Below are 15083 nucleotides of genomic sequence, written 5' to 3'. Positions count from 1 at the left end.
TATTTACCAATAGTAAACCAAGTCAACGTTATCGAGTCTGTGATTATTCATCACCACCTGCACAGCATATACACCGCAACCTTGGGACATCTCCCCTTTCTGCGGGTGGCGGGTCCTACTACCCGGGAGGGTCATTACACCACTGTGGCCACCTGTGACTATATCATCTGTGACTACACTATCCCAAGGGACCCGGCAGAAACCCAACAGGACACCGACCACAGGGGAGAAGGGTACAACCGGCCTTACACTCTAAAAGTAGGCGTGTCATTACACCTAGGTGCCCACCTGGCACTGGTGTCATGTGACTAACCCATAAGGTCCGGCTGTATCTCGGCCATCCACCACCGTAGTGGCGTCCATCTAGCAAGTGACCGGCCGTCCCACCGCTAAAACATCATCCGGGGGCTCACCACACGTATAATCCACAGACGGGGTCATGTCCTAAACGTCTTATACCCCACATTCACATACAATGGCACTGCACATGAGTGATTCTTAAAGGGAAAAAAAAAATCAAATCAACTGGTGTCAGAAAGTGCCAGAGATTTGTAATTTACTTCTATATAAAAATCTCCAGTCTTCCAGTACTAATCAGCTGCTGTATGTCCTGCATGCCACCTCTGTCCATGTCAGGTACTGTCCAGAGCAGGAGAGGTTTTGTATGGGGATTTGCTGCTGCTCTGGACAGTTCCTGACATGGACAGAGGTGGCAGCAGAGAGCACTGTGTCAGACAGGAGAGAATACACCACTTCCTGCAGGGCATACAGCAGCTGATAAGTGCTGGAAGACTGATTTTTATATATATATGTACAAATTACAAATCTATATAACTTTTTTACACCAGTTGATTAGAAAACTTTTTGTTTTCCACCAGAGTCCTTTAAAAGAAACCTATCACCATTGTGGGAAAAATAAGTGCACTTATATCTCTGCTCGCCCTGAGCTTAGGAGTCCAGTGGGCGGTCCCACTCAGAGGCTGACAGCTATATACCATGAAAGTGAGAGGAGATTTTCACAAAGGGTTAACTGTTGTATGAGGTGATTCCCCTGACCAATCCCTGAGCTGGGTACCTCATGTGATCTCACCAATCACTGGCCAGCCTTAAAGCCTCCCAGTCTGTGTCTGGCCAATCAGGGAGTAGTTTATTCCCTGAGGGAGAACTGGTGAGTTGTTCTAGTTGGTTTCTGCAGTCAGGATCCTGTGAGGATTTGTGTGAGGATCCTGTGAGGATTTGTGTGAGGATCCTGTGAGGATTTGTGTGAGGATTTGTGTGAGGATCCTGTGAGGATTTGTGTGAGGATCCTGTGAGGATTTGTGTAAGGATCCTGTGAGGATTTGTGTGAGGATCCTGTGAGGATTTGTGTGAGGATTTGTGTGAGGATTTGTGTGAGGATCCTGTGAGGATTTGTGTGAGGATCCTGTGAGGATTTGTGTAAGGATCCTGTGAGGATTTGTGTGAGGGAGCTGCTGCTGCTGCTGTCTCCCCTGTCATGATTTCTTCTTTATTTCTTTTCAAGCAGCCCCATCTTGGCCATGTCTGACTAAAAGCACATAGAGGAGACTGAGGTGACTGGGACTAAAGGGGACCCCTCTACCTGCGCTGGGCGGCTGCTCCCTATTCATCCTGATAACCAGGACAGGATCTGGAGTCAGTGACTAGGTAAGTGGATAAAGCAGCAAAGACTTCACTGCACCATTCCAAGGTTTCCTTAGGGGCCCCCACAGCTAGCTTCACCCACAACGTTGGGGCCTATTTTCCTGCCGGCCATCACTCGGGCGGCCGCCTCAGGTTTGCCTCAGGCGGCAGAGACCCCAGAATCGGCCCTGTCCCTGAAGTAACCCTCAGTCCACTCCTCTCCTACAGCCAGTCTATACAACTAAGGTCATCAGAGACTGTGATTTCTTCCCACTGTACCTGTACTAAAAAGTGTGTGTTGGTATATTCAGGGGTGAGTGGGCACATACCACTCCTGGCCACCATGACAAGAGCCTCAGGGGTACACCACCATCTTGCCCAGCTATATAACAACACCTGGTAACCCCTGGTCACCTCACAGAGTGACATCATATAGTGACATCACAGCACAGTGACATCATATAGTGACATCACAGCAGTCACATCATACAGTGACATCACAGCATGGAGCACTCTTCAGGCCTTCTGATTAGTCATGTGACCTTATTACTATCCCATCAGACCTCTGTTTGTCCCCTGTGCCGTGTAGCAATGTGACAAGTGATGATGGGAGGACAATGTGATGTGTGATGGGAGGACAATGTGATGTGTGATGGGAGGACAATGTGATGTGTGATGGGGGGACAATGTGATGTGTGATGGGAGGACAATGTGATGTGTGATGGGAGGACAATGTGATGTGTGATGGGAGGACAGTGTGATATGTGTGATGGGAGGACAATGTGATGTGTGATGGGAGGACAATGTGATGTGTGATGGGGGACAAGGTGATGTGTGATGGGGGGACAATGTGATGTGTGATGGGAGGACAGTGTGATATGTGATGGGAGGACTGTGAGATGTGTGATGGGAGGACTGTGAGATGTGTGATGGGAGGACTGTGTGATGTGTGATGGGAGGACTGTGTGATGTGTGATGGGAGGACTGTGTGATGGGAGGACTGTGTGATGTGTGATGGGAGGACAATGTGATGTGTGATGGGAGGACAGTGTGATGTGTGATGGGAGGACTGTGTGATGGGAGGACTGTGTGATGTGTGATGGGAGGACAATGTGATGTGTGATGGGAGGACAATGTGATGTGTGATGGGGGGACAATGTGATGTGTGATGGGAGGACAGTGTGATATGTGATGGGAGGACTGTGAGATGTGTGATGGGAGGACTGTGTGATGTGTGATGGGAGGACTGTGTGATGGGAGGACTGTGTGATGTGTGATGGGAGAACAATGTGATGTGTGATGGGAGGACAGTGTGATATGTGATGGGAGGACTGTGTGATGGGAGGACTGTGAGATGTGTGATGGGAGGACTGTGTGATGGGAGGACTGTGAGATGTGTGATGGGAGGACTGTGTGATGGGAGGACTGTGTGATGTGTGATGGGAGGACAATGTGATGTGTGATGGGAGGACAATGTGATGTGTGATGGGAGGACAATGTGATGTGTGATGGGAGGACAATGTGATGTGTGATGGGAGGACAATGTGATGTGTGATGGGAGGACTGTGAGATGTGTGATAGGAGGACAATGTGATGTGTGATGGGGGACAAGGTGATGTGTGATGGGGGGACAATGTGATGTGTGATGGGAGGACAGTGTGATATGTGATGGGAGGACTGTGAGATGTGTGATAGGAGGACAATGTGATGTGTGATGGGGGACAATGTGATGTGTGATGGGGGGACAATGTGATGTGTGATGGGAGGACAGTGTGATATGTGATGGGAGGACAGTGTGATATGTGATGGGAGGACTGTGTGATGGGAGGACTGTGAGATGTGTGATGGGAGGACTGTGTGATGGGAGGACTGTGTGATGTGTGATGGGAGGACTGTGTGATGTGTGATGGGAGGACAATGTGATGTGTGATGGGAGGACAGTGTGATATGTGATGGGAGGACTGTGAGATGGGAGGACTGTGAGATGTGTGATGGGAGGACTGTGAGATGTGTGATGGGAGGACAATGTGATGTGTGATGGGAGGACAATGTGATGTGTGATGGGAGGACAATGTGATGTGTGATGGGAGGACTGTGAGATGTGTGATAGGAGGACAATGTGATGTGTGATGGGGGACAAGGTGATGTGTGATGGGGGGACAATGTGATGTGTGATGGGAGGACAGTGTGATATGTGATGGGAGGACTGAGATGTGTGATAGGAGGACAATGTGATGTGTGATGGGGGACAAGGTGATGTGTGATGGGGGGACAATGTGATGTGTGATGGGAGGACAGTGTGATATGTGATGGGAGGACTGTGTGATGGGAGGACTGTGAGATGTGTGATGGGAGGACTGTGTGATGTGTGATGGGAGGACTGTGTGATGTGTGATGGGAGGACTGTGTGATGGGAGGACAATGTGATGTGTGATGGGAGGACAGTGTGATATGTGATGGGAGGACTGTGAGATGGGAGGACTGTGAGATGTGTGATGGGAGGACTGTGAGATGTGTGATGGGAGGACTGTGTGATGGGAGGACTGTGTGATGTGTGATGGGAGGACAATGTGATTGTGTGATGGGAGGACAATGTGATGTGTGATGGGAGGACAATGTGATGTGTGATGGGAGGACTGTGAGATGTGTGATGGGGGACAAGGTGATGTGTGATGGGGGGACAATGTGATGTGTGATGGGGGACAATGTGATGTGTGATGGGGGACAATGTGATGTGTGATGGGGGACAAGGTGATGTGTGATGGGGGGACAAGGTGATGTGTGATGGGGGGACAAGGTGATGTGTGATGGGGGACAATGTGATGTGTGATGGGAGGGCAATGTGATGTGTGATGGGGGGACAATGTGATGTGTGATGGGGGGACAATGTGATGTGTGATGGGGGACAATGTGATGTGTGATGGGGGACAATGTGATGTGTGATGGGGGACAATGTGATGTGTGATGGGGGACAATGTGATGTTTTTTCCAGTTTCGGGCTGAGCGGTGGTGGACGTGACACGGTTACAGTATATAGACGCCGTATATATTTAAATATAAAATGTGGTTTTCCTTTCATTAGCGGATACTGAATAATTCTCTGGATTTTCCCGCTTTCGCCTCTCGGCAGTTTTCAGTTTCCGGAGGTAACTGGAGGTTTTATAACAATTACAGGAGGACGTCGCTTTGTCTCATTATATCGAGACTGGAAGAGTTTGGTGAAATCGTTTCCTATTATAATTTTTATTCAGGAAACCGATTTCTCTGAATACCCGATGGTGTAATGTGGACTCCTCCATTATCTGGGGGGGGGGGGGTCCTGTCCTATTTTCTGGTGCAACTTAGGCCACACCCCTTTTTGGGGAAACAGGAGAAGGGTGGTCAGGACCCCATCTTTAGGGGCTGGGATTCCCCTTTACCTCCAGGCTGTTAGGTGCAGATGTGATATTAGTACAGCTGTAACAGATACATTTCCCCGGGTCCGGTCACCTCTCATCCATACACGTTTGGCGCTGTACCTGTGATTCCCACGACTGATGAGGTTTTCCCTTCCCGTCCTCCTCGCACAGACTGGACGCTGATGTCATACGTCGTACTGGGCAGCAAACCTGAAGAATAAAAGACAAATAACACAATAAACTTCTCATAAAGCTCCAGTCTATGAATATATTGTATCCGGCCGTGCAGCACTGAGCCCAGAGACATCGCTGCCTGCCAAACATGGCGCCTGTGGCCTGTGATGGCGCCTGTGATGGCACCTGTGATAGAGCCTGTGATGGCACCTGTGATAGAGCCTGTGATGGTGCCTATGATGGCGCCTGTGATGGCACCTGTGATAGAGCCTGTGATGGAGCCTGTGATGGCGCCTGTGATGGAGCCTGTGATGGCACCTGTGATAGAGCCTGTGATGGTGCCTATGATGGCGCCTGTGATGGCACCTGTGATAGAGCCTGTGATGGCGCCTGTGATGGAGCCTGTGATGGAGCCTGTGATGGCACCTGTGATAGAGCCTGTGATGGCGCTTGTGATGGCGCCTGTGATGGCACCTGTGATGGAGCCTGTGATGGAGCCTGTGATGGCACCTGTGATAGAGCCTGTGATGGTGCCTATGATGGCGTCTGTGATGGCACCTGTGATGGAGCCTGTGATGGCGCCTGTGATGGAGCCTGTGATGGCACCTCTGATGGCGTCTGTGATGGCGCCTGTGATGGCGCCTGTGATGGAGCCTGTGATGGCACCTCTGATGGCGTCTGTGATGGCGCCGACATTGTCATATGAAATCACTGGAGCCGTAAACTTACAGTCCGGTTCTTGATGATTAAGTCACTTTGTCATAAATGCATTATAAGAAGTCTTCCCTGTGCGGGACGTACAGAGAAGGACGAGGGGGGGGGGGGGTCTCTTTTTGAACATCGTCACATTCATGTTTGTGGTAAACTTAATGGTACCTAGGATTAACCTCTTAAGGACCCATGACGTACCGGCACGTCATGGATCACTGTCACTTAAGGACCCATGACGTACCGGTACGTCAGCCCTTTAAACGGGCGCCGCGGCCGGCCGGGTCCCGATCGGGGGAGATAGCCTGCTATAATACATAGCAGGCCATCTCTCCCTGTCGGCATGAAGGGTTGTTAACCCCCCCCATGCCGACGATCGCCGCTATTGGCTGATAAGCCTATAGCGGCGATCGGAACCTTTCCGGGCCATCGGTGGCCCGATGACCCGGAAAAAAATGGCGGTCGGTGCTGTCCGAGGACGGCACCGACCGCCATTACTGTAAAAAGTAATGGTGGTCACGGTACCACAGTCCCGATCGCCGTGAACGGCCGGCCAGCCGGCCGGCCGTTCACGGCGATCAAAGTCCCCACAAGTAATAAATACCTGCTCCGGACCCCTCAGCTAGGTAGCTGAGGGGTCCGGAGCAGGTATTTGTACATTACTCACCTGTCCCGGGGTCCTGATCGGCGTCTTCCGGGTTCCCGGCGTCCTCTTCATCTTGTCGGGACTTCGGCTTCTTCCGTGAGTCCCGATCGTCTGTTTCCGGCTGCAGCGTCGTCTTTTTTCGTATTTTTCCGGCTCCAGCGTCGTCTATTTTCGGATCTTGCGCTCTGCTGCCCCCTAGCGGCTGATAAGTGTAATACACGTATCAGCCACTACAGGGATGTTCAGAATGTAGTAAAAAAAAAATTTTTTTTCCCAATTTTTTTTTTTCCTATTTTCCGCACCCTATCGCCGCTGAGTGTTGATCAGCATCGCACGAAAGTGCGCTGCTAATCAGCAACTCCTCCTTTTTGGCGTAGGGTGGTTTTTTTTTATATCCTACTGCCACGGTCTGCTGATAAGTGCCGAACATAAGTGCGGCATTCATCAGCAACACCATTTTTGGCGTAGGTTTTTTTTGTATACTTACTGTAAAAAACACGTAAAAAAACACTACATTACACCACACTACATTGAATAAAGTTTTACACTACACCACTACATACCCCATATACCAATCCCCATATAAAGATGACCCCCAGGGTGTTTTCGGTATCGGACGCATACGTTATTATTGCCTCCGACACCGAAACAGCCAGTGAGGATGAATGGGGGGTCCTTCGTTCCTCCATTCATCCTCATCCTCCTCATCATCCAGTGACGTGTCTGGGAGTAGCGTAGCGTACGCTGCCCCACAGACACGTCTTTTCCGCCAGTACCGTCCCAATAAGAGATCACGGTATGGTGTGAAATTCTACAAACTCTGTGAGAGTACCTCAGGGTGCTCTTACAGATTTAGGGTACGTGCACACTGCGGAATGGCGAAGGATAACCCTTCGTGCATTCCGCAGCTGGCACCCGCCGGCGGACTGATGCAGGGGCGCGTCTCCGCCCGTGTCATAGACTCTATCCTATGCACGGGCGGATTCCATCATCCGTCATTCCATCAACACGTTGGACGCAGAGCGGAATCCGCCCGTGCATAGAATGGAGTCTACGACACGGACGGAGACGTGCGCCTGCATCAGTCCGCCGGCGGGTGCCAACTGCGGAATGCACAAAGGGTTATCCTTCGCGATTCCGCAGTGTGCACGTACCCTTAGAGTGTATGAAGGAAGGGACACCCGAATCCAGCCCCCAGATGCCCCCTCCCCCCCACCCTCGGAGTTAGTGGGGACATCGTCCGGGAACTGATCTTCCCACTGCTGGATAAAGGTTACCACCTGTACGGGGATAACTTTTATACCAGCACCCCCTCTTCCGGTCCCTCGCTGCCCGAGCTACTGTAGCTTGCGGCACGATCCGAACATATCAGAAGTAGTAATAGCGCCCTAATATTTAGCAGCCATGGAGCTGACCCAGCGCTTCTGGATATGAAGAACCCCGTATCGCACCAGGACAACATTTTCCAGGTGACGTCCCCCACACTGGAGAACAGGAGACCCCAGAAGAAGTGCAGAGTGTGGTGTAACAGGGGGATCAGGAAGGACAACATTTTCCAGTGTGCCACCTGTCCTGATCCCCCCGGCCTCTGTATACTGGATCGCTCCAAGGCGCACCACACGTCACTGGGGTTCTACATTATCTAAATTCTGTCCCTTATTCCTATTTCAGGGGTCACGTTGATCCAGGGATTATTCTGATCGCCATTATGGAGTCGGGAAGGAATTTTTCCCAGTGATGCTACTGTCGTCTGCCTCACGAGGGGTTTTTGCCTTCCTCTGGATCAACACAGGTTGAGTTTGATGGACACCTGTCATTTCCAACCTTATAAACCAATAATTGGCCTAATACCCCCAAATAAATTAGAATTGTCCCTTTTCCCCAGCTAAGTAGGTATGGCCGCCATTCCCATTAGAGGATGCCATGATGCAATTACAAAGCTCCTGTGCGGCCAGGACAGTAGAAACCCCCCACAAGTGACCCCATTCTGGAAACTACACCCCATAAGGAATCTAACAAGGGGGGCAGCGGGTATATGGCCCCCTGGTGACGGCCACATTTGGGACGTGAAAATGAAAAAAATGGTATTTTTTATTTTCACGGCACATGTTCTACACATGTGCCCATCACTAGCGGGGTCCATATGCTCACTGCACCCCTTGTTAGATTCCTTATGGGGTGTAGTTTCCAGAATTGGGTCACTTGTGGGGGGTTTCTACTGTTCTGGCAGCACAGGAGCTTTGTAATTGCGACATGGCCTCCATCCCCCATTCCAGCCTCTAAATGGCGCTCTGTCCCTTTGGTGACTTGCCCTGTGCCCATATGGCAAATTATGTCCACATGTGGGGTATTTTCGTACTCAGGGGAAACTACCCTACACGTTTTGTGTTCATTTTCTTTTTTAACCCCTTGTGGAAATGGAAAAAAATCAAGGCTAGACCAACATTTAGTGTAATTTTTTTTTAATTTTTACTCTAAATCATTGATCTTGTCTTGATTTTTTCATTTTCACAAGGGGTTAAAAGATAAAAAAAAACACAATGTGTAGAGCAATTTCCCCTGAGTACGGAAATACCCCACATGTGGACATAAAGCGCCATGCGGGTGCAGGGTAAGCCTCCAAAGGGAAGGTGCGCCATTTGGTTTTTGAAGGCTGGATTTGGATGGAATGGATTTCGAGGGGCCATGTTGCATTCAAAAGGCCCCTGTGTTGCCAAGACAGTTAAACCCCCCACAAGTGACCCTATTATGGAAACTACACCCCTCAAGGAATGTAACAAGGGGTGTAGTGAGCATATGGACCCCACTGGTGACGGGCACAAATGTGGAACAATGTGGCGTGAAAATGAAATATTAAATTTTTTACACTATAATGTTGGTCTAGCCTTGAATTTATCATTTTCACAAGGGGTTAAAAGAGAAAAAAAAACACAAAATGTGTAGAGCAATTTCCCCCGAGTCCGTAAATACCCCACATGTGGACATAAAGCGCCATGTGGGCGCAGGGCAAGCCTCCGAAGGGAAGGAGCGCCATTTGGATTTTAGAGGTTGGATTTGGCTAGAATGGATGATGAACGCCATGTCGCATTTACAGAGCCCTTGTGCTGCCAAAACACTGTAAACCCCCCACAAGTGACCCCATTCTGGAAACTACACCCCTCAAGGAATCTAACAAGGGGTGCAGTGAGGATATGGACCCCTGGATGACGGGCACATTTGTGCCATGAAAGTGAAAAAATGAAAATTTTCACTTTCACGTCACATTTTTCCACATTTGTGCCTGTCACCAGTGGGGTCCATATCCTCACTGCACCCCTTGTTAGATTCCTTGAGGGGTGTAGTTTCCAGAATGGGGTCACTTGTGGGGGGTTTCCAGTGTTTTGGCAGCACGAGGGCTCTGTAAATGCGACATGGCCCTTGAAATCCATTCCAGTGAAATCCAGCTTCCAAAAGCCAATTGGCGCTCCTTCCCTTTGGAGGCTCGTCCTGCGCCCGCTTGGCACTTTATGTCCACATGTGGGGTATTTCCGTACTCGGGAGAAACTGCGCTACATGTTTTGTGTTTTTTTTTTCCTTTTATCCCTTTGTGAAAATGAAAAATTGAAGGCTAGAACAACATTTTAGTGTAAAAAATACTTTAGTCTTTTTTCAAGCCATATTGTTTGGAAAATCTGTGAAGCACCTGTGGGGTCCAGATGCTCACCGCACCCCTTGTTACATTCCTTGAGGGGTGTAGTTTTCTAAATGGTGTCCCTTTAGGGGTGTTTTTTAGGTTTTGGCACCCCAGAGCCTCTGCCAACCTGAAGTGGTACAGTCAAAAATGACCAAAAATAACGGAGCCATTGAAATTCACTAGGCGCTCCCTTATATCTGAGGCTTGTGGTTGCGTCAAATAGCGCAATAGGGCCACATATGGGGTATTTCTATAAACTGCAGAAACGGGGCAATCAATATTGGGGTGCATTTCTCTGGTAATAGGTTTATAATTATGAAAAATATTGGATTACAATAAAATCTCTGCACAGAAAATTAAAATTTTCAAATTTCTTACACACTTAGCTTTTATTTCTGTGACTCCCCTAAAGGGTTAAAAAACTTTCTGGATGTGCTTTTGCAGAGTTTAGGGGGTGCAGTTTCTGAAATGGGGTGCTTCGTGAGGCTTTCTAACACACAGTCCCCTCAAATACACTTTAAACCTGAACAGTTCCCTAAAAATATCTGATTTTGAAATTTTACTGAAAATTTGGAAATTTGCTGCTAATGTTTTAAGCTTCCTATTGTCTAAAAATAATGAAATATAGTTTAATAAATGCCGCCAACATAAAGTAGACATGTTGCTAATGCTATTTAATATATAATTTATGTGGTATAACCACTTTCTGTATAAGCAAAAAAGTTTTAAAGTTGGAAACATGCATTTTTTCACAATTTTTCACGCTATTTTGGGTTTTTTCATAAAGATTCGTTATAAGTATCGACTCCAATTTACAAGAAATGTGAAGTACAATATGTCACGAGAAAACAATCTCAGAATCAGCCGGATAGGTAAAAGCATCCCGAAGTTATTAATGAATAAAGTGACACTGGTCAAATTCATAAAATTTGCTCCGGTCCTTAAGGCCATTTCAGGCCCGGTCCTTAAGGGGTTAAAGGGGTACTCCAGCGAAAATCTTTTTTTACAAATCAACTGGTTTCAGAAAGTTATATAGATTTGTAATTTACTTCTTTTTAAAAATCTCCAGTCTTCCAGTACTTATCAGCTGCTGTATGTCCTGCAGGAAGTGGTGTATTCTCCTCAGTCTGACACAGCGCTCTCTGCTGCCACCTCTGTCCAAAAAATGCAGTGTGAGCCCAGCCTTCTGCAGGATACTAAGTGCATTGTCTCCTATAGCTGCATCACTCGCCTCTTATCTCCTCTGTTACCTTGGGGGCCAACAATACATCAGCCGCCTCTACAAGATGTTCTGTGCAGCCCGGAAACATATGGAGACACTTACACTAAACTGCTACTGACGGACCCAACCGTATGTGCGTGTCAGTAGTCACGGAATATACCGTGTTATGCAACATGTCACATGAGAGCGCTGCAGATCTGATACGTGGATTACGTGGACACTCGAGAGACAAAACCTTAAAGGGGTTGTTCACCCAAATTTTTTTCTTTCAAATAATCTTGTCCCAGCAAGTGCCAGAGATTTCTAATTTACTTCTATATAAAACTCTTCAGTCTTCCAGTACTTATCAGCCGCTGTATGTCCTGCAGGAAGTGGTGTATTCTTTCCAGCAAGACACAGTGCTCTCTGCTGCCACCTCTGTCCATGTCAGGAACTGTCCAGAGCAGCAGCAAATCCCCATAGAAAACCTCTCCTGCTCTGGACAGTTACTGACATGGACAGAGGTGGCAGCAGAGAGCACTGTGTCAGACTGGAGAGAATACACCAACTCCTGCAGGACATACAGCAGCTGATAAGTACTGGAAGACTGGAGATTTTTATATAGAAGTCTCTGGCACAGTTTGTCTTAAGGTGGACGAGCTCATAAAATCGAAAATGAAGAGACTGCGAGGACGTGACCATCTCATCCACTTCAATCTTCCAATCGGGAACATTCTCAGATACATGGGGTCAATCTCAGGCGGCTTTTCTGATCTCTAGTTGCAGATCTTCCGTTCAGTAGCCGAGACGCCTGCGTTGCCTACTGATCACTGCACGGTCCAGCTTTCCTTGTTTTGCTGCTTCATTGCTGGATCCGTCAGATGGGGGACACAATGGCGCCCAGTCAGCCCCTTCTCCACCATCATGGGCTCTGCGGCTTCTCTTGTGGTTTGCTGTCTATCGTTCTGATGTCCTCCCAATCATATATGGAGAATCTGATGGTAGAGCAGTGTGAGCACAGTCTCTTATCTATCCGTCTCCTGTATGTGTCACCTTCTCCTATCTGAACATGAGCCAAACTCAAGAACACTTGGGGTGTCTGAATCCGAACGTTCTGCGTTTCATTACCGGAAAACATGGATATGGCCTATGTCTGTATCCACCAGGACTCCTTAGGGCGGCACCCAGCTTCTTCAGCCATCGATCAGAATGCTTGTGTCTGGATCATCTCTAGAGCTTCCACATCACATGATTCTCCCTGACTCCCTGATTCTTTGCCTGTCTCTAGGGGGATGGTGTTTCTCATGCTGGGCAGCAGGTAATGTGGAGTCGATGAGGAATCGGATGTCAGGACGTGTTAGCTGTGGATGTTCTATAGGACTGTGTGTAAATGTGGTTATCTTGAAGGTGATGAGGATGGAGCTCACCTCTAATGATGTATCTGGTCTTCACGTCATTGCTTTGGGACACTTGGACCTCGGACTCTGCTCCTCCGGGTTGGGCAGCGTACTTCAGCTTAAAGTAATCCGCTCTGATATTCGGATTCTCCCATTCCACCTCCAAGGAATCCTCCGTCTCCTCCGTCACCCAGAGAGTTCCTAGAGCAGCAGCGTCTGGAAATGGAAAAAAGGAAGATAACTCTGTATACACCACTCTGTATACACCACTGTCTATACACCACTCTGTATACACCACTGTCTATACACCACTCTGTATACACCACTGTCTATACACCATTCTCTATATATCACTCTCTATACACCATTCTCTGTACACCACTCTCTATACACCACTGTCTATACACCACTCTCTGTACACCACCCTCTATACACCATTCTCTATATATCACTCTCTATACACCACTCTCTATACATTACTCTCTATACACCATATACATTACTATCTGTACACCATTCTCTATATACCACTCTCTATACACCATTCTCTATATACCACTCTCTATACACCACTCTCTATATACCACTCTCTATATACCACTCTCTATATACCACTCTCTATATACCACTCTCTATATACCGCTCTCTATACACCATTCTCTATATATTGCTCTCTATACACCACTCTCTATACACCACCCTCTGTACACCATTCTCTATACACCATTCTCTATACACCATTCTCTATACACCATTCTCTATATACCACTCTCTATATACCACTCTCTATATACCACTCTCTATACACCATTCTCTATATACTACTCTCTATACACCACCCTCTGCGCACCACTCTCTATACACCACTCTCTATACACCACTCTCTGTACACCACTCTCTATATACCACTCTCTATATACCACCCTCTGTACACCACTCTCTATACACCACTCTCTGTATACCACTCTCTGTATACCACTCTCTGTATACCATTCTCTATACACCACTCTCTATATACCGCTCTCTATATACCACTCTCTGTACACCACTCTAGGAGTGTTCTCACCAGTTCGGCCTTGTAGCTCGGCGGGATCGCTGGTCACCCCGTTCTTCACCTGATACATCATTATCTGGTACAGGGTGCTGGGGCTCAGGCCGCCAATCTGGTAAAAGTCTTGGTTTGCGGAGACTTTAATTGTCCGTTTCTGACTTTCATCTCCGAAGGGATAATAACTGATATAATAATAATCCACCTCCACCAGCAGATCCCAGGCGATGTTCAGGGAGTCCTCTGTGGTGCTGATGAGACGTAAGTTCTGCACGGCCATCACTGTCGGACAGAGAACAGGTGGATGACATATAATATCCACTCATGAATGACGGGGGACGTCTACCGTTATTATCAGACAGGGAAATGTTTACACCGACTTCATGTGAATCCCAGATGTGAAGATCCCATTGTTTAACCCCATCCGGCAGCAGAGAATTTTAATTACAAGCTTTTTGTCTAAGAGCTTCAAAGAGAACCTGTCATTACAAACAACTGCATCACTGACAGGGGCCTCAGTATCCAGCATAATTTTCCAAAGTTATAGTGTTGGCCACTAGGTGTCACTATTTTCAGCTTTACTGCTTGTTTTCAGTGAATGCTCATCAATAATTATAGCAATTTTGACATGGCCAGGAAGTGAGAATGGGAGATTCAAAGCTCTGAGATTCAAAATGTCCCATAACTGCGGTAAAAATTTTACAGCGAATGCCGCTAATCTTTGAAAAATTTTGGCATTTTTTGCTGCAAATTCGTTGTTTAAAAAATTATTACATTTTCCCATGTTTCGTGCAATTCTTTTTTTAATTGTGCAATTTTTAACCCCAAATTCATGGTAGAAAAATTACAATTTTTTTCACCACAAGTTATGAAATTTTTGCAAAAGTTGCAGCATTTTAACCACGGTAATAAAATGACTACATTTTACCCCAATTCTAGGTAAAATATTGCAATTATGACTGCTAATTGAACTAAAATAGCGACAGGAAGCAATTATATAAATCAATCACTGTAAAAATATCAATTTTTGACTGCAAATTTGTGGTAAAAAGTGGTAAGAATTGCGTCAATTGTGTAATTTTCTACCTTAATTGTGTATTTAAAAAAGGAGCAATTTTTAATGGGAGCAGAGCTTTGAAGCTCCCACCCTCACTTTGCGGTCACCGTCAAATTGCTATAATTATTGACGTGCATTCA

The 15083-nt window shown here is 47.3% G+C and overlaps 1 protein-coding gene across 1 annotated transcript in view; it reads right to left on the bottom strand.

The window, feature by feature from the left end:
• The window catches only part of LOC138800118 (tenascin-N-like), a 46318-nt gene that overhangs the window by 18638 nt on the left and 12597 nt on the right, over positions 1-15083 (bottom strand). Inside the window, exons 4-6 of the mRNA XM_069981927.1 lie at positions 13905-14168; positions 12869-13054; positions 5160-5249 (exon numbers count right to left, since the gene is read on the bottom strand). Of these exons, the coding sequence (XP_069838028.1) occupies positions 5160-5249; positions 12869-13054; positions 13905-14168 (540 nt within the window). The remainder of the gene's footprint in view (positions 1-5159; positions 5250-12868; positions 13055-13904; positions 14169-15083) is intronic.

The sequence above is a fragment of the Dendropsophus ebraccatus genome, chromosome 8, assembly GCF_027789765.1.
Source record: "Dendropsophus ebraccatus isolate aDenEbr1 chromosome 8, aDenEbr1.pat, whole genome shotgun sequence".
In the NCBI taxonomy this organism is placed as follows: Eukaryota; Metazoa; Chordata; class Amphibia; order Anura; family Hylidae; genus Dendropsophus; species Dendropsophus ebraccatus.
Note: the sequence above shows the minus strand (reverse complement) of the source record. Positions and strands in the feature narration are given on the sequence as shown.